A 27,625-nucleotide genomic window follows, 5' to 3' on the forward strand; every position below is an offset into this window, starting at 1 on the left:
TGCCCGACCCGCATCCTCGCCGTCGACCCGTCCGCGATGATGTCCGGCTGACCCATGTCCGGGACTGGGCTCCGCCGGGCTGGCACTGGGAGGTGCTGCCTGGAGGGGCGCGCCGCTTGATGAGGAACCCGGCCCCGGGTCCCGTCGTCGACCCTGATCTCGTTTGGTGGCGTTCGCATGGGCCAGTTTCGATGCGGAGGGACCTGGCCCCGCCGGAGGTGGTACATCGCCGTGTCAGGGAGGAGGACGAGCACGTCCATCCCTACATGGTTGCGTTAGAAGGCAGCAGTTTCTCCAATACCTGGCAGTTTCTTCGGGGATCTCACTTCAGCTATGATCCTGTGAGGGTTTCTTCTCTTTGGGTGTCCACCGCCCGCGCCGCAGGAACCGCGAGTGTCCTAGATTCTTCTGTAGTATTTGATCTTTAATTAGCTACCTAGCCAGTGATGTACTATTCAATATTATATATTATTCGAGACGATGTATTCGAGATTATATCTATTATTCTAGATGATGTATTCGAGATTATATCTATTATTCGAGACGATGTAATTTGAATACTAAATTGTTTTATATTTCTTTTGGATTAGTTAAATAAAAGCTATGGCAGACAATACCGACAGAGAGGGAGAACAGACCATGTTCGATATGATACGCGGGCCAGATGATGATCAGAATGAAGAAGAAGATTATGACGGCTCCGAATTTCTAAACAACACCGGAGAGGGTGATATGATATTCGATCGCGACGACCGAATTGATGAAGTCATGAACTACGATTATGATGATGATGAAGAACATGTTGATCCTGAAACAACAAAGACCGGCGAGGTATATTTATATAAGCAGGCATCTGGTGATCATCACATGTTTTAAATGACTTGAAGATATATTAACGAATCGATCTTTGTTCTTTCAGCCATCCGGATCGAGCAAATCTTCAGGCAAAAGGACGAAGCGAGGCCCGAACAAAAAGTTGAAGGAGGGCGTAAAGTACAATATCGAGGCAGTCAGACCTAATGGCGAACCATTAGCGCCTAAGAAGATTGCGGACAAGTTCGTTCGTCAGTGCGGAGTTCTTGTGAAGGACCAACTCCCGATCAAACTTCAAGAATGGAGAGAGCCAGCAAAGCCACGTCCAGATGTTACTTTTGTCGACAAGAATCAAAAAGATCTGCTTTGGGATACTCTCATGGAACATTTCACCCTACCAGATCATTTCACAAAAGCAGATGTGCAGAAAGTCAAGGATGTTGCTCTTAGGAAGATGGCGGTTGCATTCAAGTACCACAAGAATCGTGAATGGGACAAGTACGTCAAGGGAGGAAGGAAGACTCCAGTATTCGAGGGAACACTAGAGAACCAACGTGCTCATTGGGACGATTTCATGAAATTCAAGGATTCGGAATTAGCTAAGGAACGGTCGAGAACAAGAAGAATGCCGAAAAAAGGATAAGTTCCATAAGCTGGGGCCAGGTGGCTATGCGGTGGCAATGCCTAAGTGGGATAAGTCTGAGAAAGAGATGGAGGATGCAGGTGTCACTTCAGTTACTAAGAGTTGGCCCCCCAGGTGCAGGACTTGGTTCTATGCGCATGGGGGGGGAGTTGGACCCAAAGACAGGCAATGTTTTGACGAAGGCAAGTCTGAAGGGAGCCGATGATGCGATACTTGTTGCAATAGAAGAGGCACGATCGGGGGTGTTCCAACCCAACAGAGAGAACGACGAGCTTACGCGTGCCCTGGGAAATCCTGAACACCCGGGAAGAACACGAGGCAAGGGCGCTATTCCGTGGTATGAGGGGTTTTCAGACTGGAACACCGACTACAGAACCCGTGCGAGAAAGAAGATTGCAGAGGAGAAGAAGAGGAAGATGGAGGAGGAGCAGAGGAAGCGGGACTATGAACGCCTTCAAGGCCTAGAAGCAAGTCAAGCGGAATTGGCAGTCAAATTCCAGCGGCAGCAGGAGCAGATCGACTCACTTACCCAGCAAAGGGGGTCTCAACAGCTGCAGCAGCTAGCGGATGATCCAGCATTGGATAGCACCGCCCCATCCATGCCTAGAAGCAGCGTGGCTTCCGCCCCGGACGACGCAATGCTGGGTAAATACCCCGTGGATGACATCACGGAGAACACTAACTGCGAGCTACACGTCAAAATAACGAACATATCCATGAAGGTGGCGGACGCCGTTGCTTTTACAAATCCCCCCGAGGCAACCTTCCATTGCAACCTGATTCTAGCGGGCTATGCTCGTGTCTTGGTTGATGAGGTGGTGGACCCACCATATTCGGAGCTACAGCTTGACATTCCTGGAAGTGACGACGAGCGCTTTCTCGGAGAGGCCAAACATCATATCATCCTATGGAAAAAGGATTGCATCATCTTTCGAAGGCCACCGACACCGCGTCAGCCGACTCCTCGTCGAAGTCCGCCACCGAGTCAGCAGACTCTCGCTCCTGCAAGTCCACCAAGTCCGGCAAAGTTTCAGGCCACTCCTCCTCCAAGTCCGGCAAAGTGTCAGGCCACACCTCCTCCTCCAAGTCCGCCACAGCGTCAGACGTCCACTCCTCCTCCAAGTCCGGCACAACCTCAGGCCACTCCTCCAAGTCCGGCACAGCTTCAGGCCACTCCTCCTCATCCAACTCAGCCCCGTCAGCCGTCTCCGCCGCCTCAGCAATCGCAGAAGAGACACCCCGCAGCTATGGTGCATAGCGGTACGAGTCGAGGTAGTACAGGAAGTACAGGCGGAGGCAAGCGATATAAATATGGTCCAAGCCTCACGCCTCTTCCACAGAGGCCTTATGACAAGTCCGAGGAGGAAAACACAGCCATATCAAAGGCCGAGGTGGAAGCCCATTTTGCACCGAAACCGCCACCGCCGCCAAGGGAGAAAGTGCTTGAGGAAACGATTGACCACTTCATTCGTATGGCTCAACCACCAGCTCCCAAGCCTGTTGACACAGACTATGAGCGCCACATCAGGAAGTTAAATCGAGCACGTCTACGTAAGGAGGCGAGCTCGGGATCGAGCAAACAACAAGCAGCTGTCAAAAAATGCGGGAAAACCATTCCCCAGCTGGGAGAACAGGCGGCACAATCGATCCCCTCGCTTGTTGTGCCAACAACACGTGACAGTACGCGCGCCCAATATTATTGTGGGCAAACAATTTACGTTCCCGAGGTGGGTAATGTGGTAATAACCAAGGACCATATAATGCAGGCTAAAGTTCTCAACATCACTGTTGGACAACTCCTCGAGATCGAGCCCATGCCTGTGCTTAGAGAGGATGAAATAAAACGGAAATATGTCCGGGGCCAACCTTTGGTCGAGCCAGACAAGGTCAAGAACCTCCCAACGAGAATGTATGAATTGCATCAATGGTACATGGACATTACCAAGATTTTAGATCGATTGTCCCTCATGGTGAATGTCAAGGAGGAGCATTACTTCCATGAGAAAGCTCTGTCCGTTGAGTATTCTGAACTGTTTCAGTTATACAATCAAGACACACTCGACAAATCTATCGTCAGTTGCCATTGTCTGTAAGTGATTTCTTTCTGTAATTTAAGTCTCAAGCTAGCTGTAGTGATCCTTTTGATCAATCATTACCTGTAATTATCCTCACTATATTCTTTTCTGTGGTATTATGCAGGATGAAGATGTATGAAATGAGAAAAGGTGGACGCTTTGGCATTGGGTTCATTGACCCAAACACCGTTAATGAATACACATGGCGGATAAATCCACATCATCAAAAGGACGTAGAGGACAACATACTAGAGTTCTTGAAGCGCCTCAAATACAATAAAGATATACTACTTCCTTACAACTTCCAGTGAGTCACACTGTCTTGTACTACAAATTCTCAGTTTTTGCCTACTAGCTAGCTACATGTTTTTGGTTACATATGCCCGCTTAATTAAGACATGCAAACGTGTGTGCATGCAGATTTCACTAGGTCTTGTGTATCATTAAAGTTCACGCCGGAACAGTTGAAATACTGGACTCACTACTCAAAGTTAAAACTGACTATAACATCTTGTTTGGAATAGTCAATAGGTAATTTCAATCATTATTAACTATATATCTCGGCCTATTTAGTTCGTCATTTCATGATATGAACTATTTAATAATCCCTTTATTCATTTTCTTTGTCGGCGGGCAGGGCTTGGGCAAGGTTCATCAGCGTTACGGATGGCGAATGAAAAAAAAGCTTCAATGGTTTCGACCCAAGGTAAGTAATTAAGTAGTACTAGCTAGCTAGCTAGCTGCCATCTCTTTAATTATCATGCTTGATTAATTATTATCTGATCAAATTCCATTCTCGTAAAGGCCCTGAAGCAGGCGCAGGGGACTGATCTGTGTGCATTCTGCGTTTGCGAGAACATTCGCATGATGGCGTCCGAAAGGAGCAGATCTCAAAGACAGGAATGGGTACGCTTGTCAGAACACTATTCACAATTTTTACACCATTATCGATATCTAGTCACACAAGTAATACACATGCATATTGATCTCCTTCTTAACAGTTCAGAGAGGTGCGGGAGAAGCTCCTAGAAACGGAGCGCGTAGAAGCACTTCAAGAGGAAATAGCGGGATTTTTGCTCGACCGGGTCATAAATCTGAAGGGAGAATACTATTACCCGCTACCGCCTCCATGAAAACCACTTCCAATTGTCATCGTGCTCCGAAGGCACCAATTAGGCTACTGCCACTGGCTCCGAAGGCAACATGCATATGTAGGAGAAATTGTATATAGCTATACATTTATGTATGTGTGAATTAATTAATATGGTGGTTTGTGAGACATTGATGATATATATATGCATGATTGGTTCTACTAGAAATTCTATTTATATATATATATATATATGCATAACGTGTACAATGTGTAGTATCGTAAAATACCAGCAAACGAAAAAGAATTAAAATGGAAACACAAAATTAAATGAAAAAGAAATCATAAAACTAAAAAAACCCCAAACCTTATAGTACCGGTTGGTATTACCAACCGGTACTAAAGGGCTCCAGGCCCCCGGAGCTGGCTCGTGCCACGTGGTTGCCCTTTAGCACCGGTTCGTGCTGAACTGGTACTAAAGGGGGGGCCTTTAGTGCCCACACTTTAGTGCCGGTTATGGAACCGGCACTAAAGGGCCTTACGAACCGGTGCTATTGCCCGGTTCTGCACTAGTGCATACTATACAATTTACCCTTTAACACTGGTAGAAAACAGGGCATTTGTCCCGGTTCGTAAGGGCCTTTAGTCCCGGTTCATGAACCGGGACTAATGGGTCGTTACTAATACCTCCCCCCTTTAGTCCCGGTTCAAACACGAACCGGGACAGATGGTCCTCCACGTGGCCAGTGCGCCAAGCCCAGGCAGGGGGGCCTTTGGTCCCAGTTGGTGGCACCAACCGGGACCAAAAGGCATCTACGCGTTAGCATTCCAGTGGTTGGGGTTTTTGTTTTTTTTAAGGAGGGGGGTTGGGGTTTTGGGGAGTTAATTTAGGTGTTTCATATATTGTGTTAGTTAGCTAATTAATAAAGAAAAGTGTCCTCTCTTATGTCCATGCTTGGTCGATGCTACGTACTATATACATAAGTGATCGAGAGAACCATTGAATACAGAAGTTCGTCATGCATACCGAGAGAAGTGATCGATCGACCTCTTCTTCTCCGAGAGATTGGTTGAACAACAAGTTTTCGTATCATGTATCCGACGCTACTGGCTACATACATGTACAATATGTATAAGATCTCTTAATTACAATCCCCTAGCAATTGAAATCAACTTCCACATGGTATTCTTCGGCTTTATTGATGACGTGGTCAAGAAAGAATCCCGCCAATTCCTCTTGAATTGCTTTCATGCGATCTGGTTCTAGGAGTTCATTCCGCATCTGCCACGTCTAATTTGAAGAAGGGGGTTAATTAATACATATATATGAATGAAACTCAACAGAAATGATGGTGTAATAAAATGAAATTGTGAATATTATTGCTTACGCACTTCATATTGTCTTTGAGAGTAGCCCCGCTTGTTTTTCAAAGTCGCGTTGTGGATGAACTCGCACACGTAGTATCCACAGAAATCATTCCCTTGTTCCTGCCACAAGCACTTTACGAGAAATAGAGGTCAATCAAACTGATAATGAAGCATTATAAATGACATTGATGAAAAATATAGCTATATAATCAACGGGAGATGCGCGCAACTAGCTAGCCAGTAGTACTTACTTTCGGGTATGTATATCGCAGCTCCTTCGGCAGTCCCGGAGCTTCTGCGGTGAACTGTTTCCAAACCCTGCAAGACAAAGAAAATAATTATTATTACTTGAGATATCAGGAAATGAACAAAAAGTTGCCGATATGGTGCGATAATGATCAATTGAACTTACTTGTTGAGCAATTCAGTCATGTCCGCATAGGTTTCGGGATCTTTCTGTCTCGAGTCTAAGACGGTTACTAGTCCCCGCTCAAGCTTAATCTCTAAAAGAACATAGTGGTACCTGCGCACGCATGCATAACTCATCAATTACATTACTATAACCTCGCTCGAGTAATAAGGGAAACCGAATATGCACACGACAGTAACACTCACTTGTCGTTGTAAGGAAAGAGTATGGTATCTTTGTTTTGATTTTTGATCAACTATCGTAGCAAGTTGTCCTCAGCCTCTTTGACGTCCTTTTTAACTAGAAATTCATCTATGATATTTGTGTTAATGAACCCAATATCATAAATTTCTTGTTTTTTGCACTCGACGATCTTCAATCTGCATAATATATTAAGGATAATTAATTTGTAGACGGAAAGGTACCACCAACCGGGACCAAAGGCCTCTTTTCAGCAGCCCAATGGGCGGGAAGCGGCGGCCTTTGGTCCCGGTTGGTGGCACCAACCGGACCAGGACCAAAGGACCCTGTGCTGCCCGCGTCGGGGCCAAAGTTTAGTCCCATCTCGCTAGTTGAGAGGGACGCACAGTGGTTTATAAGCCCCACTGCCGCACCCCTCTCGAGCTCCTCTCCACCGTAGGTTTGCGGGCCTATTTGCTACTGCTTTGCCCGATGGGCCTTCTGGGCCTACTGCGGGCCTGAATCCTGGTCCATGGTAGGGTTTCTAGTCGTATTCAGGCCGTGGGGGCCCAGTAGGAGGCATTTCTTTTATTTTTTTGTTTCCTTTCTTGCTTTATTTATTTTATTTTGTTTCTACTTACAACAAAATACTTATTGTTGCTATTTTTAATTATTTTCCAGTTTTTTTTGTTTTGTTTTCTGTATTATTTATTTTCTTTTGTTTTTTGCTTTATTTTTTAATTCTTTTTTGCTTTTAGTTTTAGAAAAATTATAAACTTTCTGTTAGTGCCATTAGTTTTCAAATTTGAAAACACTTTTTTTGTTTTTTTGTTTTCTTTCTTGCTTTATTTATTTTATTTTGTTTCTACTTACAACAAAATACTTATTTTTGTTATTTTAATTATTTTCCAGTTTTTTTTGTTTTGTTTTCTGCATTATTTATTTCCTTTTGTTTTTTGTTTTATTTTTTAATTCTTTTTGCTTGTTTGCCTCAGCCACTTCAAGAAAATCATGCACGCCCTTAATGTACTCGGAGGTGTGTCTTGAACCGTACATCCATTGGCGGTTCATCTGCGTGCATTATATATAATTAAGTGTGCCAAAAATCATTACAGAACATCATGAATAGATAATTAAGTGACCAAATCTTGGGTCTTAGCAGCTGCTGTCGGTGGGGGTGATATAGGGACCGGCACCCGATGACACTACTAGGGAAAACCTTATACACAGAACTTTAGCGGTAGCGCGTGTCAAAAAAGCACGCTGGTGCTAAGTAGCAGTAGCGCGCTGGTGTAAACGGCGCTACAGATAAAATTGTAGCAGTAGCGCGCCTGAAGTGAAAAGCGCTACTACTAAAATTCCCACGGCTTAGCTGATAGGCTACACATAGTAGTAGAACTACGCTATTGCTACTTGCTTTGTAGCAACGCGTTTATGCTGAAAGGCGCTACTGCTAAAGGATATAAAATTAAATGGAAATCAAATAGAAAAGTAAATGAAAATGAAAGAAATAGAAGAAGGTGGAAGGAAAAAAATAAAATGTAAAGAAAAATAAATGAAAATGGGGAAAAAAGAGAAATGAATAGCAGTAACGCGTATCACGGAACACGTTGTAGCTAAGTTAGCAGTAGCGCACTTCCTAAAACGCGCTACTGCTATTTCTGACTAACCACGCAGTTTGTTCTTCCCCACGACCACTTCCCCCAAATCCAACTCCTCTGCCGCCGTCGCCCGTCGGCCGCCGCGCGCTCTCCGCACACCCTCGACGCCGTCCCCGACCCCGGATTCGACGCCGCCCCCGACCCCGACCTCGACACCGCCCTTCGACGCGCGCCCGAGCCCTGACCCCGACCTTGACGCCGCCTGCCCCTCCCTCGCCGCAGGCACCCAAGGTGAGCATGCCTACTCCTCCCCTTCCCCTACCTCTGCCTAGGGTTCTTCAAATTTTAATTGCATCAAATTAGTTAGGGTTCATGGGTGGAAACGAATCGGATGCGGATGTTATCGGATACGGATGCGGCTCGGATGTTTTCTTAGATGATGAATAAACACTATTGTAATGCATAATACTTTCTAAGATTAATCATAACACGAGTAAAATTTGACTACTTATTTCACTTTTAAGTTGGATAATTGGAATATCCGCTACCACTTTCCACCCCTAGGTTCATCAAATCAGATGATAATTAGGGCAGTATTTCCTAGGTGCTAATTAGTTAGTAAGAACTATGTACTAATTAGGTACTAGTTTATTTTTATTTATACTAAGTTTATTTTTAGTAAGAACTAGTTGAATTAATAGAACTAGTTGAACATGTCACATTTGTTGTTATTTTTTTAGTTAAAGCAATTTTTCCCGCATCAACGTCAACGATGCCTATCCTGCATCCTCGTCGTCGACTCAGTGGAGGACGCCTACTTGACCAGATGGGCCATGTCCGGGACTGGGCTCCGCCAGGCTGGTACTGGGAGGCGCTACCTACCGCGGGGCGCAGCTTGGTGAGGAGTCAGCCCGTCGTTGACCCGAACCTTCTTTGGTGGCGGTCGCGTGGGCCAGTGACGGTCGAGAGGCTTGAGGACCCCGCGGAGGTGGTACGTCACCGTCTCAGTGAGGAGGACGCGCACATCCGTCGCTACTTGTTTGCACTGGAGCACAGGGTCTCCAATACCTGGCAGGTTCTCCAGGGATCTCACTGGAGCTATGATCCTGTGATGGTTCCTTCTCTTTGGGTGTCCATCGCTCGCGCCGATACCCGTCGTTCGCTAGGGTTTTAGTTGTATTAGTGATGTTATATGTATGATACTATTCGGGATGTATTAGTGATAATATTCGACGATGTACGGACGCAAGAGATGATTTACTTTTGCTTATTGAATGCATGCTAATTTGAATACTTATTTCTTTTTATGATTTGGTTTTGCTTATTGAATGCTCATTTCAATATGAGTTCTATAAGATATTCTGAAATGTATATCTTGTGTTTCTCAAATAGGATATGTGCTTGCCCAAGTGGCCGGTCATGTTTGTAGGTTACACCTCTGAGTGGCCTATGTTTTGTCAGAGTGTTGATTCATTTCCGTTCCGGCAAATTTCAGGCGCTCGATATGTCCTATTTTAGCAAAGGTCATGCCAGATTTTTCCGTGAATTCTGGCATGACTTATGCCAGAATATGTAGGAAATATCGAGTGCCTCGGATTTGTGTGTTGAGTATCCTGGTAGTTGTCTTCGATCGATTTTCAATTAATGTTTCAACTATGAACATAGAAAATGTCCGACGACGAAAAGAATTTCGGTATTTGCAAGTACTGCGAAGACGAGCGTGGCCTGTGCGACAGAATCTTCCTAGATGATGATAGACACTTCAGCATCAAGCTGGACGAGAACTTCAAAGTGGATACAGTAAGTCATAACGACGAGTCTTTTTTCATAATTAAGCATGACATCTACTTCATTTGCTTCAACTTATAATTTTTTTTACTATTCTACTAGCGTATCCCCTGCCATGCAAGAGTTTTTGTTTTGGATAAGATAGGTTTCAGTCCTATAAAAACTACTATGGTGGTAAAAAGAGTTTACTTGAAGACCGATCATGGTTGTATTTTCCACGCAAAATTATACAACACAGACACCTACACCTATTTTGGATGCAAAACTTGGTAAGCACTATGCAAGACTTGCATTTGAGCCTGATATGGCTATCAACCTTTGATATTCGTCCAGAAGATGATACTGAAGGTAATATCGACATCTGGGTCGATGTGCAGACGCCTCCAGTTATACCATTATGTGAGTTTCTGAACCATATTTATGTCTTTGATATTGTTTATTCAAAAATAGTTGACAACTAATTTCTATTGACAACTTATTTTCATTCAAGCAAACATGGTAGACAGAACCTACTACTATCCCGGGGCTGAACTAAACTGCGAGGAGAAGTCATTATGTTTCATGACTGAGGATCTTCATACTGTCAAGACAAATTATTTTTCTAGACTTGAAAATCTTAGTACTCAAAACGTGCGACCAATAATGTTCGTACTTAACTACGGTCACATCTATTTAAGAAAGATGGTAAGATTTTTACTATTTTGTCCTTAATGCATCTTTTGCATACATTATATTTTAAGCTAAACTTCATTGCTAAGTATGTTACTATACGATGTTCTTCAACAGGGACTCTCGATGAATGTTATGCCTCTTTGGATCGAGACTAAATGTCGCATGGGAATTGTTAGCTTACGGTCAAGATATCCTACAATGCATTTTAGTGCACACATGATTTTTAATAGCGAGGAATGCTTAATAGTGAAAGACTGGAGCAAAATTGTGAACGATCGTAGAGAAGTACTAGGGGGCAGCAATCAGAAGCGTAGCCCACGATTAGGAGACAGGTTCATCTGCATGCTTCAACTTGATGAAGCAGGAGTGCTACACATGTTTTATGTTATTTTACCTAAGAGAGAGCAGCATTAGCGATTAATTAGCTAGCTAAAAATGAGTTTGAAGATGATGATGTGCTACACTATGACTATGATGATTACATAGCTAGTGTTGATGGTAATGACTATGATGATTATTATTAGCTAGTGTTGGTGGTGATTAGATAGCTACCGCAGCTAGTGTTGGTGGTGATTAACTAGCTAGAATGAGTTTGAAGTCATGATGTGTTACACTATGACTATGATGATTAAATAACTACTGTTGGTGGTAATGACTATGATGATGATTAAATAGCTTGTGCTGTCGGATTAGATTCAAGTGGAGGCAACATGAGGTGCACATCGAAAGTAATACTAGTCCAAACTAGATCAAGTTTGGATTAGTAGTATACTTTTGACATGCACCATATATTGCCTTCACTTGAACCTAATCCACCTTTATTTGACACACTGTTATGGACATAATGATATAAACCTCATACTTGGTATTGTACCAAAATTTACATAACGGTGTATAAATACATTCAAAATAAAAAAATGAAAAAAGAATACTAGTAGCGATGGATAAAAAACATGCTGCTACTATCTAGATTAGCAGCAGCGCGGGAAAGAACAAACACTGCGGCTATGTGTCTTAGCAGTAGCGCACGTCGCACGCGCTACTGCTAAGTAATAGCTGTAGCGCCTTATTAGTAGCGCGGTGACCCGCGCTACTAGTAGGCACTAAACCTGCGCTACTACTAGGGTTTTCCCTAGTAGTGTGAGGAGGCCACCCGCTTGAAGCCGTCTAGTATTACAGTACCTAGGTTCACTAAAGGTGTCGTGGAGACTACAAAGGTTGTGAATGGCAGGGAAGAGGTTGCGAAAGAATGTGAGGATGCACTTGAGGACGACATGGTGGTTTTGGAAGCAACTAGCCCTGGGACTACCAGTAACCTGACGGGACCGAGTGTGGCACCCTATCAGCACCATTGATATAGGCCTAAGTTGGAACCGCCGAGGAATCAGGGCGCCTTGATAGTTCGTGATTTCATCGCCCTCATCCAGAGTCATTGTCCGCGGTTTGTGTTTTTGTGTGAAACAAGGCAGAAGTTTGAAAAGGTCTGTCGTTTGTGTTCTCGCATAGGCCTCTGAGACTTTTGTGGAGTCGATAGCAACGGTAAAAGTGGTTGCTTAGCTTTGTTTTGGAATGACTAGTAGTCAGTTGAGATCAAAGATACAAATGAAAGAATTATTGATGCGTACATCCGTGCCTCTCTGTCTTATCTTCACTAGCATCTTACGTGTGTGTGTGTATGGAGAACCTTGCAGAGCTCGCTGGAGGAGGGTGTTAGAAAGAGGAGAAGGTCAATCGTGCCGAGGGAGGAAGAATAGCAAAAGAGAGGAGAGATTGACATGATAAGAAGCAATCTCATGGGAGGGGATAAGGATGAGTGCGGAAGCGGTGACGCACGCATGGGTCCACATGACACGTGTGACGTGAACGACGCGGCGCTTGACACGAGAGAGATTAGTCGGTCAAAACGAAGGCTTTTTCATTATCTAGTCTATATGGAGGTAAAGCTATATATAGACAACTTTAGACACAAGTGACAAATACTATTTTGCACATGCCCCTATCCATGGTGCCGAAATTAACCAGCAGAGTATACTAAGCTAGTCCCTTTACTACTCGCGAGGTCAAAAGGAAAAAAAATACCCACCTTTCCGGCGGCCATGGCCGGCGGCGCATCCGGCGTTGACGGCGGCGGTCGATCCCTCGACTGCCGCAGCTTCTGGAAGGCCGGCGCCAGCGAGGGCCCCTCCGCCCCCATCCGCGAGTTCCACGGTTCGTCTCCTCGATCCCCAGCCCCCCCTGGCCTCCGCGAAATCCTGACGCCAATCTCCTCTGCCTGGTCTCAGATGCGCTGGAGACAGGGGACTTCGACCGCGCCCGCGTGCACCCCAAGTTCCTCCACACCAACGCCACCTCCCACAAGTGGGCGTTCGGAGGTTCGCCCCCTTCCCCTTCACCCTTTCCCCCATCCATTCTCTGGTTTGTTCTGCTCTGGCCGAGGTGAAATTGCTTAATAGACTTCAGTTCGTCAGAACCAAGGGTACTGGGTAACTAGAAGATGAACTGCTTGCTGGTCTGTTACTATATTTGGCCTGAGGGGAGATGAGATGAACTGCGTGCTGGTTTATCTGAGGTTCTTGGTTGCACTAATAATACTGAAAGACACATGCTATCCGTTCTCCCTTGTTTGATGTTTCCTTTTGGGGAAGAATATAGTTTGACCACTGAGTAGAAATCAAATGCTTGCCGTTGGAATGTTTGCTTCGCAAGAAAATAGAGAAACTAGACGGTGTGGTACTTTTATGACTCTGTTTGGTGTTCAAGATACTTTTTCCACCATGTAAAATATTTATCTTACAATTTATCTCTTGTTCTGCAGCTATATCTGAACTTCTTGACAATGCGGTAGATGAGGTTTGTAATATGAGCTAGATTTATTTAGCTTCAACGTTGTTTATGCCTTAAAATCGTCTGATCTTGCTGATACAATGTTGTGAATAGATCTGATCAGATATATGGTTTTCTTGTCCCAGATCTGTAATGGTGCCACATTCATAAAAGTGGATAAAAGCACCAACACGAAAGACAACAGTCCAATGCTAGTTTTTCAAGGTATCCAAATTCAATACAAAACAGGAGAATGAACACAACTTGGAATTGGTTGGGGGTTGATCCTTGATGTTTCCCATTTAAATACCTGCTCATTGGGGCTATTCTAACAGACGATGGAGGAGGAATGGATCCTGAAGGGGTGCGCCAATGCATGAGTCTAGGATTCTCAACCAAGAAATCAAAGACAACCATTGGCCAGTGTATGAATCATCTCTTTTTGTATTGAAAGATTTAAATACTTTTTACTAATTTATCCTTGCTTTCAAATAGACGCATACTTCCGAGGCCTCCACATTTTGATTTTGAAAATTCCACATTTTACTCTGTGGAGAGAGGCTGTTACTCCCTCCAGCTTCCGAGAAGACTACGTTTTTGACACAGATGCTGTCGAACTTTAGAACTTTTGACTACGAACTTAGTTAATTTACACCGTATACTTGAAAACCATATGTATAGATTTGTCTCGAGAAGTATTTACATCATATCATAATTTTTCTGGGTTGTTTCTATGCATAGATATTGCAACAGGGAATAGAAACTAGTCTTCAAAGTTCCATTTTTTAAGGCTATGTCAATATGCAAAATATCGAGCTAACTGGAGGCAGTAATGAGGAAATGGAAACAATAATCACATGAGATGATAATGATCTGTTATACTTTTGCATACCATTGGTGTAACTCAATGGGTAAACTGAACGGGAAGTAGAAGTGCTGAAATGATCTTTTAATACTTTTGGCATGCTATCTTAGTTTAATTATTTAATTCAATATAAGCATTGCTTATGACTTTGTGTTATACTGTTGTACATAATGGCGTCCTGTCTGATGGTACTATGTGCTATGCTTGAATCATTACTCACTAAACCATTTTAAATGCACCTCTTTGGTGTTAGATTATATTGATGGACTGTGGTTGTGGTGTAAGGACTGCAAAAACATTGTTTATTCAAGTTTAAGTGGCACTCGGAACATATTAATGTCAATTTATCCCTATCAAAAGATGGATTAATTCCTTAATGCCTCTTGGTAACTAGTAGATTTTGGAAACCTTAAAATATTAAATACTAAGCTGAGCTACAGTTCTTAGGCTCTATTCTTCATAATTATAAGTGGCCTTACCTTGTATCACCAATTTGTAGTCGGTATTACACAACTTAAGCCCTTCATTTCAGGTTTGAAATGTCCATGCAATTTCAAATCTGAAATATTGTCTGAGAAGTTCTAGTTCATATATTATAATAAAAAATAAATCATGCAGTATACAACTGATTTAGTGATTTATGTTTTTTTGAAAAAAGTAATACTTGTGCCTATCGTTCGCTAAACTCTAACTTTTTGCTACTCTGCAGACGGAAATGGCTTTAAGACAAGCACAATGAGACTCGGTGCTGACGCAATTGTTTGTACTCGTGCAATACGTGAAAGGTAAGTATTATCATTCCAGTTATTATTGATCTTTTTGGAAGAGCTCGTGATTTTTTGTTCAGTCTTTTGTATTTGTTAATGATTGTCACACAATTGTTTTGTCCTGCAGTAAAGTTACCTTGAGTATTGGTTTGCTCTCTTACACTTTCCTGAGGAGAACAATGAAGGATGACATAGTTGTCCCCATGGTATGTCAAGTTGGTCCAGCAGTATATCTTTGATGCAGCCTTGCCTGTCTATAGCTGACATTTCCCTTCACTGTTACAGCTCGATTTTGAAGTCCAAGATGGCCACATAGCACCTTTGGTTTATGGTTCACAGGGTGATTGGGATAGTAGCCTAAAGATAATACTTGACTGGTCCCCTTTTTCTTCGATGGAAGAACTGCTACAGCAGGTGACGTTCATGCCAAACATTATTTAGTCATTCTCCAGTCATAATTTGGAACTAAGCAGTGAATGTTTGCAATGAGTGGACTACACCAGGGTAGTAGCTCTTATTTTTAGAAGGATGGGATAGCTGAAAAATAGTTGATGTTTCATGGATGAGTGAGCCAACCATTATAGGGTCAAAGGCTCGGGATAACTCTGACTTGGTTCCTCTACTTCAGCTGACATGTAAAATTTGGTCTAATACTCTAATAGTTTTTTAATTAGCCATGCCAGTCTACATAAAAATTTAGCCTACATATTTTAGGCCTCTATTTTCAGTATCTTTGCCTCTGTTAGTTAATGAAGCATGCTTCAGACCTTGTTATGTTATTGCTGTTTAAAGAGAGCACTAAAATTAAGTTGGAAAAATAGCATTCTAAAAGATTTTAGATATCAAGCAGTTAAGTACATATATTGTGTTTTAGAAGCTCCAAAGAAAAAAGATGAATCCAGGATCCATTTTGGGTCGAAAATGGATTGGATTTGAATAGGGTCCTGGCCTCCTGGGTTTGTGTTGGATGTTACTGTAGCTATGAAGAGATATTGGCGCTCAGCAGTAGGGTCATAAGCTGAAGGGCCAACCTGTCAGGGTGCGTAGGGCTTAAATCAAACATTTTAGCCAACAAATCAGATTTAAAAAAATGGAATCTACGTTCCTCATCTGTGTGTCTCTTCTCTCCTCCCGAGATCGCCCCCCCCTCCCCCCCAAAAAAATATCTCTCACTGTTACCTTTGTATCTACCGAATTGAACGGGCCCTGATTGCAAGTACTGATAATCAGATTCAGGTCTGGCTGTCACAGTTAGCTAGTTGGTTAATATCTTAGCTATGGTTCTTTACCTCTCTGTCTCATCTAGAGCATTATATTTCTAGCTTGGCACACTGGAGCTAAACCCAACACTTTTGTGCCAATCAATGGACTTAGCACATTTGGAATTGTTCCTGTAGCAACATATGCTGCTTATTATTGATTGAATAGTTAGAATGAAGCTCACTGGACATATTTTACCCTGCGCATTATACGTATGCCATGTATGACTTATCCATTGTCGGGTGTTCAACTTCAATATAGATATTTTTCCTTCTTTCTTCCGAAATGGAGGAACATGATATCTCTATCAGGTCTTGGTTAGATCAGTTTGTGGAGCCTCCTGCTCCTAGTACCTAAGCTGCTCTCTCTTGGTGCCATTTAGCATCCCCCCTCCTTTTGTAATTTTTCCCTTTCTGTTGTATATTTTTTCCTCTCAATTGATAAAATTCACTGTTGGGGTCTTTCCTGCAGTTTTCAGTTCAATATAATATAGTTTGGTGTTATTTTTCTTATAAGTTCTTTCTTGTCTTACTGTTTCCAAAGCGGTGTATCTAGAATTATTTTTCTATGGCATGTATCCAGTTGTGAGTGCTTCCTTAGTCATGGTTCTTTTCATCTTTTATGTCAAGTTGATTTATTGCTACAGTTTTCTTAAGCTATCACATAACCATCTGTAAAATGATTAGCTTCTTCCTGAGAAGTGACTGATTTTATGCATAGTGTATACATATGTATTAATAATTTTTTTTATGTTGATTCAGTTCGAGGATATGGATAGTCATGGAACCAAGGTGGTGATATACAATTTATGGATGAATGACGATGGCCTTTTAGAACTTGACTTTGATGATGATGATGAGGTTAGTTGCTCATATAATTCTCTTTGGATGCATTTTTTCCTCGAAAATTCAGGAGTGTTGCGTTCCATTTTCATCAAGAGGGAATAGAGAAAAGGAGTCACTCCCACCCACCCACCATTTGCGACTGTAGGATCACCGGAACATTTGGGCTGGTGCCATTACAGACCAGAGTTCTAACACCTACAGACCCCAGCCTATCTTACCCAGATATGGAAATCCAAGTGCACCCCGAAGATTAAGGGCTTTGTTTGCCTCCTTAAGGACAGGCTCAATGCCGAAGACATGCTAGAACGACACTACACTCCTTCTGGGGGTTTTAACTGTGTGCTATGCAATTCTGATACTCATGAGGACAGGGAGCACCTCTTCAGGTTATGTAATTTCAGTCTAGGCTGCTGGGCCAAGATTGGCATTCATTTCCACCCTCCTATATGGAGCCTATGGAAAGCCTTGTAGACCAGGTCAAGAATACAATCAGGAAGTCTTTCACTTTTGAAGTCTTCTCAGTCTCTGCCTGGAGTATTTACTATTTAGAAGCAAAAGAACGCCAGGGTCTTTGGCAATATTTCCCCTAGCAGGGCATTTCGGTTTTTCAATTTAAGAATGGACCTCTTCCTTTCTTATAGAATGAAGGATGACCATGCTTCTTCTCTTAGGATATGGCTGGATCAGCTAGATGATCCTTAGGCTCCCTCTCTAGTTCTGTCCCCTCTTGTACATTCTCTTCCCACTTGTATATTTGTTCTCTAATTAAAATATATTTACTGTCAAGGCTTCCCCTACAGTTTGAATTCAAAAAGGAAAAAAAACTGAACGTGAATAAATAGTTTTATTTTTATTTGCAAAACATGGTTATTTTTCCCACATTGGCAGTTTGTTTTACGATGCTTTTTCTTGTTGCCTAACTTGCAGGACATATTGCTTCGGGATCAAGGTCAAAACAGTGGGGCGTCAACAAAGATCCAAAAAGAAATTATTCAGCAACATATATCTCACAGACTCAGATTCTCATTGCGTGTAAGTTTTATTTCTTTATATTGTTCACTTTTCTCATATGCCTTACTATATTGTACTAAAAATTCTTGGTTGTATGCAGGCATATAGCTCCATCCTTTACCTCAAGAAGTTTGAGAACTTCCAAATTATACTAAGAGGAAAGCCTGTTGAACAGATAAACATTGCTGATGAGCTGAAGTTTAAGAAAGTAGTTACTTACAAACCTCAAGTTTCCCATGATTCTCAAGTGGTAAGTGCATTTGTGCATCTGCTATTCCTTTTCAGGATATTCTTGTCTATGTTTTTAAGGCGGTAAAGCGTCATAAGGCGGAGGAGGGCCGCTCTGACGCCTAAGCGCCAAGGCGAGGCGGTAAGGCGAGGCAAGGCGACGCCTTAAACATTGCAGGAAAAGAGTCATCAATAGGTCTGCACATATTAATACTAGAAAAAGAGCAATGGCTGAGAGATGGGCCACTACTTATGCACCTCCCAGTGGCCCAAAAGCCCATCTAGTGGCCATATACACCCCCGTGACCTAATTCCACTATCTCCTTCCCTTCTTTCCCACCACAGCCGCCACGAAGCCATACCCTTCTGGTCCTCCCTCCCTCCTCTTCATGGCCCCACCCTTCTCCCTCACAGCAGCAAGCCCCAGGAGCCCCCAGTCCTCCCTCCTCTTCATGGTGCCGGGAGACAGCGGGGCCGTCATCTCCAAGCCCCAGGAGCAGCCAGAACTAGGGCAGCCACAGCCGTACACTTCATGTCTGTCTAAGGCGGGGTAGACGCCTTGCCATCCTGGGACGCCTTGACGCTTAGGCGACGACTAGGCGACGCTTAGGCGACGCCTTAAAAACATAGATTCTTGTTGTGAACTATTGAGGTACCATCTTGCAGAAGATGAGGTTTTTGCTAGTCTTGATGGCAACAATTAGGTAACTACCCCGCAGAAGATGGCTAGAACGCATTTCTTGAAGAGGATTAGTGTATAGAAACGGGTGGTAGATAGATTGGGATGAGAGAACTAGATGGGTCTAGAAGTAGCAAGTACTGATGAAAGCAACTTATGTGTTGCTTGTTCCAAAAGATCAGAGTACATATCTTACATTGTAGTACTAAACTTGACCCCAATATTTGGGGCAAAAATGACAAATCTGACCTCTCTTCGAAAGTTGAGGCAAAACATGTGTAAAAAACTAAAATTTCAACCAAAACTGTACTGGCTGTCTTCCTTCGTTTGTTTGCTGACCGTCGGGGCTTGAAAGTTGAACTGAACTGGCAGTATGGGTAAGAAAACCTGCAAATGCCCTCGCCATACTAGGATTTGAAGATCACAATAGCCACTCGCTGCTAGAAACAAGATCTAGTAATGCTGAAGCAACATCGGTTGGGGCATTACCCCATGCAACGCAGGCTTACAATCCTTCACCACCAGTCCGGAGGGTTGGAGAAAGTGAGCCATGCCACAAAACACACCGAGAAAAGAGATCGAAACTGCCGCCCCAAGAGACAACCAACTGCTTCCATTGATTGACACACCAACTGCAGAGATCCGAAGAGAGCCAACAGATCTTGCAAAACCTACCCTCACAGGCCCTTTGTCGGTTCCTTACCAGACTTTGTCAAGTTAGAGAGAGGCCGTAGAGACCTTATTCGAATGCGCCATCGCCATCACCACCTTGTCAATGCCACTAGGGAAACAAAACCTAAGCGAAGCAATGACTTATAAGAACCAAGAAAAACGTAAGGAGTGGGTACCCACTCCTCTGGCCACCGATGAGGTCGCCGGACGGGAGAGAGGGGGGCCAAGGCGGCAACGGGGAGAAGAACTTGGGTGGCTGTTAGGATTGGGAGCAATTTGGGGGGGGGGGGGGGGCTCTCATTTTATTAGTTGAGAGAGTTATCTCTATATCAGTGCCTTGGTTAGCTATTCTCAAACATGTTGTTTTAATATCTCATTGTGAAATGTTCATTCAGTTTTTGTTTGCAAACAGTATTTTGTTTTTGTTACAACTGCTTTTCAATTGGGACCACAGGTGTCAGTGAAGGTAGATATTGGCTTTGCAAAAGAGGCTCCTGTTTTGGGAATTTTTGGGATTAATGTCTACCATAAAAATCGACTAATCATGGTAAGAACTTTTCAGTTCTGAGTTGTTCGTTCATTTTCCTTTGTTATTGGTGTTGTTTTATTATGTGCCATGTTCGTCAGATCACATCTCATCATTTACAAAGTATGTTGCAGTGTTGCCCCATATGCAATATGGTGACAAGGCAACACAGGAATTTTCATATGTCGAGTATATGTACGGATATAGACATTGAAGATACATCATATATAGAACAGTAAAAGATGAGAAGATGGAGTACTTGTAGCTGCTATTTTTGAAATCCTTATGGAAATCACCAAATGGAAGATATGTAGTGTTCTCAATTTTTCATGGCCATCAGGTCATTACAGTAATAGTCAACGGTACATGTTTTGAGGGTGACTCTGGTAACCATGGTCTAGACGACTGTAGTCATTGTAACCCACAACTGGTTTTGTAGCCCATCTTCAGGACTAATTTGACGCATCCTAGTGTTAGACCGTACTTCCAGTGCTTCTTTTCTTCAACCTTTTCTTGAAATGTTGATGATCTCCATTATTATATTTAGACCTGATATGTAAGGAGTATCAAGAAGTTATCAATAGTTTTGAATGTTTTCTGGTCAAAAAATACTTTCTGAATGTTATAATTTCATGATTTGTGTTCATTCATGAATACAAGGAGAGGCCTAAATGCATGTTATCACGTTCAGAATCTGGTCTGGCCATCTAAATATATAGTTCTAGTGATAAAATTAAATTTGGGCTGGAATTGAGTTCTGTAAAAAAATGGAACCCTTTGCAGCCATTCTGGAAGGTCCTTCAAGAAGCATCTAGTAGAGGGAGGAGTGTTATAGGTGAGTTTCATATCTTAGTACTGTCACTTTGGTTAATTCGTTTCTGTTTGGATGACATTTATCTTGATTTAGGTGTACTTGAGGCAAATTTTATTGAGCCGGCACATGACAAGCAAGATTTTGAGAGGACTCCACTGTTCATTAGGCTGGAAACAAAACTGAAACAAATTATCGTTGATTATTGGTAAGCGCATTTGGGGTTTGCTTCAGACGCCATTTTTTGTTTGGTTTTGCACATTAAATGCTCAATGTAAAGGAAAATAGCATTGTGCCTATGAAGTATATACTACACTATCACTATGCATACTTGCATTAGCTTCATATTGTTGAACAATTTGTGATTGATTTATTCGTATGTATCTAGCACTTGTGTTTTAAACCCTTAAGTTTTTCTAAACAATGACACTGATCTATCTAAAAACTTTGTTCTGTAATGCTCATCAAAGTTAGAGAAGTTTGACACCACACTTTATAGGATGTCATTTATATACGAATGGCGGTAGTGCTATAGTAAATTGTCTTCACCGTTTAATGTTGTGTCGTCAAGTTTAACAAACATTGAATATACAAGTGCAGGTCACTGTAGCTCTACGTGGCCTCACATTTTCCCAAGTGGTAAAAAACTCTTAATTAAAAGCCCAGCTTCCATAGCCCTTGTAAAAAGATTACTTCTCTTTGTAATAATCGGTAATAGTACAAGGTAGTCGGGCTGGCCATTGCATAGTGATAGCACTTAATGATCCTATTTATAGAGGTTGAGGTTGTGTCATACATGTTTGTTTTAGTTTGTTTTTGCTTCTGAACCTGTGTATTGTTGGGGTTTTTCCTCCTATTAATAGATCACATGCAGTCTTCCTGCATTGTTTGAAAAATGATCGGTATATTACAAGGTAGTAGGGCTGAGCCTAGTAAAATCTGGCAGACCTGTTATCTTAGACGTTTCGCAACAATATGATTCCTGTATGGCCAATTTTAAGAACATTATTTGACTTGGGACACCCATCATGCATCCGATTGTTCTCATTATTTTTCCCATATTGTAAGACAAATGGTGTATTTGCAGGAAAGAAAAGTGTCATCTAATAGGTTACCAGCCAATCGATCCGAAATTGAGATCCCAGTATAAGGCTGCTCTTCAAGATTCAGGTGGTCCTAGAGCGAAGATTCGGCACGAAGCTTCCACTGCTCAGAAGGCTGGAGGGCACCTCTCAAATTTGCTCCCACAGACATATGATGATGTAGAAGCTTTTAGACTGACAGCTAACAGGGCAGGTAATAGTAATAGTTGTATGTAGAAATAACTATAATACTGTCAAAGCTATTTCATTTTTTGATTGGAAAATTGTAGGGGGAGATCTTGACAGTAAATTTTGTTAATAAAGAGAAGAAATATTTAAAAGGGGGAGGTATGTACATAAGAGAAGAGGAGGATGGGGCAACTAGCCCACAAACTTGATACTAAGTACTAGCCACCTAAGGGGCTTTATTTATTTCTTCTCTTTCTCTCTCCTCACTCAGCTCTTTGCTACAGTCCCTCCTCCTGAGCGCTCCTGAAGCTTTCTCTCGGAGCGAGTATGATAGTTCAAGTTTCATGGTTATGTTTGGTGATTTGGTCTCATATCTCTTATGTTAAGTTCAGTGTAGATATCTTACCCTGAGATCCTGCCAGTTGTGTTATATTTAATGTCTGTTTTCTTGTACCTACACTTGACATGGCAATCCTGTGCACTAATAGATCACTGATTTAGTTAATGGTCTTAATACTGCAATTATCAGGAAAACAGTTCGCTAGTCCAGAAGGTCATAAACAAGGAATATCTTGCTGTCTGAAATAAATTTTCCCTTATTAATAAAAACATTATCTTGATGTTATTTGTATATTTTATTCATAAACAAGTAAATGATGTGTGAAATATAGGCCTGCTATTCATAAATAAGTTTTTCCAAACAAAACATGGTAACTTTTTTTTTTCTGTTGTATGAGAATCCAATTAGGTTATTGATTTTGTTGCTGTATAGTCCATTCATGTTTTTATTATTTTAATTTGACCAGGTTCTGCTTTGCATTCGTCTGGCCAAGCACAAGAAGATAGTATGGACTCAGCAGGCTTGGAAGAGGTTTGCACCCTTAGGCTTTGAACTGAGACACATTGTTCTTGTAGGTGTTTTTTCTTTAGACATTCGTTTCATGGCCCCTGTCATATCTCGTGGAAGAGAACGATTTGTTTCTGATTCCACAATCTTCAGTGATGTTGTTGGTCTTTTGTAATAGCCATTGTAAACATGTTCCGTAAATTCCCATTTGGTCCGCCCTTATCTTGGTTTTCACCACTGTAGTGTAAAAGCCTAATTAAGCATGCAGTCATTTGGATGCTTTTTTGCACTAGGCAAGCATATATACTGCTGCATGATGGAAATATACTTTTAGCTAATAAGTTGTGCTATAACGCTTTGTAATCAATAATAACACCCCTCCAAGTGGATTTGAATTGTACTCATATGATATATTTTTTATCTTGTGTGACATTCAGGATCTGGTAGATATTGGCTCTCTTGGTGTACTTGATCCCAATTGCAATGAGAAGTTGAGTGAAGAAAATTTGGTTCTGTTCACAAGGTAAATTTAAATAATGATGGTACACATATGGGGTTAATTGCAGCAAAATGTGTCGTATGTATACAAGCATCAACAAGCCGAGCTCCAGCGAACGTAGATAGACTCCACTTCATCTTGACGCAAACTCAAGCCGTGGTCAAGAAACCTCAACTCTGTCAAAGCTTGCACTTGGCCTGCGGGCTGTTAAAACTCGGTAACAGGGCACCATACATATGAAGTGTTGGGATATTAGGATTCACATTGACCTCATTTCACAGCCCTATCATTTTCACTGATCCTACTTGGAATCAATGAGAGTGAGACTGAGAAGCACATCACCAGCTTCAGCAACTCTCGCTGAACTGATCAACCAACCTTCCATGAATATGCAATGAATGAACCCAATCTATCATCATGCTCTTGGACAGACTAAAGAAATGAGAATCCAAGAACGCCCCAGGATTTGAAGAAACTGTGCTGCACACTATTATTGCTGCGTCTGTTCTGCCAACCTAGGTCATTGGGTGTTGGCCTAGACCCCACTGGCCCACAGTTGCCACTGGAGCTGGCTTTGACATTCTGTACTGCTGCTGTTGCACCTTATAGGCCTCATCGGTTGGGGAAGAAAATGGAATCAGTTTGGAGGCTGATAGAAATAAAATGACCCAGAGATGGTTAGGGCTAGGGATGGCGGTCGGCCATACACAGGCACAGTATGAGAGGTGGCTTGGGTTTCATCTTTATGGTTTGGGTATGGGGAGTGCAGAATGACTGAAGGGAAGTTCAGGATTGGGTGGGATGTGTTGTGATGGGAGTGGAGACTGGCTCCATGAGGTTAGATCCTCAGGCTTGGGTTGGGGCATTTGAATATGGGTTGCAGGATGATCAAAAGGGCAGTGCTGCAATATAAAAGGTGGAAACTTACAAGCCTTTGCAAGCTAATCGAGGTCGGCTTGCTAATTCAGACAACGAGCCAAGCTCAAGTAGCTTGTTGACTCCGAGCATTTTATGGCCTGCATGATGGATTCAGAATTTGATGTGTCTCTCTCTCTACTATTGTCCATCTCGCTGCATAGATCATCACTATTTCAATTTCCATTCCCAGTCTAATTTGTGGTATGAGATAAATCATTAGACTGCCTGAGCTCAGGTTTGTGTGACTTAATCAGCCTGTTGTGTGTCAGTCTTTGAGTGTTCTCTGGGAAGAAAGTTACTGTTCCTTGGAACTTTGTGTGGCAGCAGTTACTAAACCACACAGGCCATGCAGATGTGCTCACTTCCAACACTTACCTCGTTCTTACAACGTGGCTTAACATTTAATTCAATTAGTAGGACTTGTTAGGGGTGTGTTGTTGCGTGAAACCCGCATTACCAATTTATTCTTTGCAAGCTGAACTTAAAACATCCTTTACAGGCGTGAAGATCTTCGGCAACGAGATACACAGTTGAAGCAGACGGTATGCCATAACATTCGAAGCGATTAGTTAGGGAAGGAGATCATATCGCGCCACCTGATGAGATCTGATGATTCTTTGTAGATTGGTGAGCTGGAGCATGAACTAGAGGAAACAAGAAGGAAGTGCTCTCAGCTCGCAGCTGAGCTGCAGTTACGGAGGAGCCAGCAACAACATTACATGTGAAGGTTATTTTTACTACTTCTGACTGGTATTATGGGAGTATTTTATTGACGCACTGGACAATTCAAAATATACCTGTGTAGTTATTTAACTACACAGTTATCTGCACACTAAATGGCAATGTTACATGTGAAAGCTTAAACTGCTATTACTTGAATAGCCACCCTTGATCTCATCTTTGTTAAGTCAAGCCCTTAATTCTAGTTGTCAACCCACATGGCTGGTATCCTGGTAAACTGGAATGTACATCTACAAATGACCAGTAATGCCTGAGGACAGGTTAATTGCTTCATGATTATTGTGATTTATTTGGACAGATCTGTAGTCTTTCATGTATTGCGTGGTCTTCTACCATCTATTTGGATAGTTATGTTGTTTTGGCTTCGGTGCAGTCATTTTTCATAGAGAGACCCTGACATCGGTTTCCATTGACAGGGCCTAAACTATGGGAACCAAACTCCTGGAAATATGTGGTTTCATCAAAGCACAAATACTGAACAGCGATACGGATATTGTATACGTTTCCGGAACCAATTTTTGCATCTTGAATTCTGTTGGTTTGTTAGGGTAAAAGATTGAAATTTTCGTATGTTCGTCTTTTTTGAGCTTGTGAATGTGTTGATTCCTTGCAGGGTTGCTCATACGCATACAAATGATCAGCGTGATCGGTATAGTTGCCCTCTTCAAGGGAAATCTTCAGTGTGAAGTTACTCTGTTTTTTTTTCTTTTTTTTTTCTGTTCTTGTGTGGTGCTGGCCGCCACTGTTAGCCATGGTGTGGTGTGGTGGCAGCACGTACAGTTCACTGTAATATATACTGTTACTGTGTGTTACTATTTCGCATCTTTTTACATATTCTATAGAGCAGAACACTAATGGGTGATAACTACTAGTGGAACATTGTGTGTGTTGGTTGTCGAAAATGTAAGTAGAATGAGAAATGGGTGATAACTACACTAATGGATGCAATATGGGCTGAAATCTAAATTCAAAGCTATATCATGTGTAAGTGACAAGTGTCACAACACCAGAGGTGGGAAGTGACCTTTGCAAAGAGTAACCCTTAACTAGTGATTTCGAACAATCATGAGCATGTATGCCACCTGCCAGCCGGTGCACCGTAAACGGAAGACAACCCGGTGAACGGCTCCAGGCAAGGACACGGTGGATATATACCTCCCACACCCGCCGGCCGGTGCATGCAAGTCAAGTCAAGAAATATGTCTTCTTGATCCATTCCTGTCTGTTATAGGGTTGACACAAATAGATGAGTGGTAGTATAATTTCCTTTTGTACTTTTGGTCATGTGTTCTTGATCTGTCTAATTAGGCAACTAGGGGGCAAATTCCATCTGTATCCCAATGATGTGTTCTTGAGCTGTATTTTACTTGGAGTCTCCAAAAAAACTTATATTTAGGAATGGAGGGAGTAATAATTAGGTAGTTAGGCCTAGGCAGCACACATGCATGGTCTGTATACTTGCATGCGTAATCAAACCAAAGATGGCAATTAGTGCCCTAGGGTTGTATAATTAGTGGTATAATAAAGTACTGGCTCTGGGGTTGTATAATGAGTGCCCTGGGGTTGTATAATTAGTGCCCTGGCGCTCTAATAATTTTCATTCATTCCGAATAAGAAAAAAGGAGAAGCTCTTTGGCCCAAAGTGTCCACCCGATCTTTCCGGCCTCCTCGTGGTTCACCGTCGCCACCGCCGCCATGTGGAGAGGCGGCGCCTCCGCCGCCGACGTGCTGCGGCACTACGGGCGGTGCTACTGGGAGCTCTTCAAAGCCCGCCTCGGGTGCACTGCCGCCCAGTGGCGAATCTTGGAGGAAAATCAAGGGCAGACTCAAAGTCAAAGGTCTAAAGAAAAAACCATTAAGTCTCAATTAGTTTGTTCAAAGAAGGCTAGAATTTGTCATAATACTACTAGGAACATGTACTATTACCTACTAATTTCTATTTTACATTGCTGGAGGGCAGGCTCAAGCCTATTAAAGCCTGCCCAGTTCATTCGTCACTGTTGCCGCCTCCACCTCCGACGTGCTGCGGCACTACGGGCGGTGCTACTAGGAGCTCTCCAAAGCCCGCCTCAGGTGCGTGATCTGCTCCCGTTTCCCTTCACGTTTGATGTTTTTCATATTGAAGTAAAAATATACTCTTCAGTTCTTGTGACTAAATTCTGAATTAATGAATTTTTACGTGCTCTGGGATTTGGGAATTATAACAGCTGAGCACAAACTCAT

The 27,625-nt window shown here is 42.5% G+C and overlaps 1 protein-coding gene across 2 annotated transcripts; it reads left to right on the forward strand.

The window, feature by feature from the left end:
- The first annotated feature begins 12,610 nt into the window (after window positions 1-12,610).
- Window positions 12,611-26,378, forward strand: LOC123105396 (protein MICRORCHIDIA 2). 2 transcript variants are annotated; one of them, XR_006450821.1, is made up of 21 exons: window positions 12,611-12,847; window positions 12,922-13,011; window positions 13,455-13,489; window positions 13,609-13,687; window positions 13,798-13,887; window positions 15,037-15,112; window positions 15,222-15,300; window positions 15,380-15,508; window positions 17,116-17,214; window positions 18,127-18,231; window positions 18,311-18,460; window positions 20,244-20,336; window positions 21,099-21,150; window positions 21,223-21,334; window positions 22,214-22,422; window positions 23,204-23,268; window positions 23,682-23,767; window positions 25,161-25,203; window positions 25,285-25,388; window positions 25,819-25,897; window positions 26,016-26,378. XR_006450821.1 is itself a non-coding variant. In XM_044527457.1 (20 exons), exons 1-19 carry the CDS (start codon window positions 12,736-12,738, stop codon window positions 25,384-25,386), a joined length of 1,806 nt encoding a protein of 601 aa, XP_044383392.1. In that variant the 5' UTR covers window positions 12,611-12,735; the 3' UTR covers window positions 25,387-25,388; window positions 25,819-26,378. The 2 variants fall into 2 exon arrangements, 1 of the variants encoding a protein (XP_044383392.1); XM_044527457.1 differs by having other exon boundaries at window positions 25,819-26,378.
- The last annotated feature ends 1,247 nt before the right edge of the window (window positions 26,379-27,625 follow it).

This window comes from Triticum aestivum, chromosome 1B, assembly GCF_018294505.1.
Source record: "Triticum aestivum cultivar Chinese Spring chromosome 1B, IWGSC CS RefSeq v2.1, whole genome shotgun sequence".
Taxonomy (NCBI): Eukaryota; Viridiplantae; Streptophyta; class Magnoliopsida; order Poales; family Poaceae; genus Triticum; species Triticum aestivum.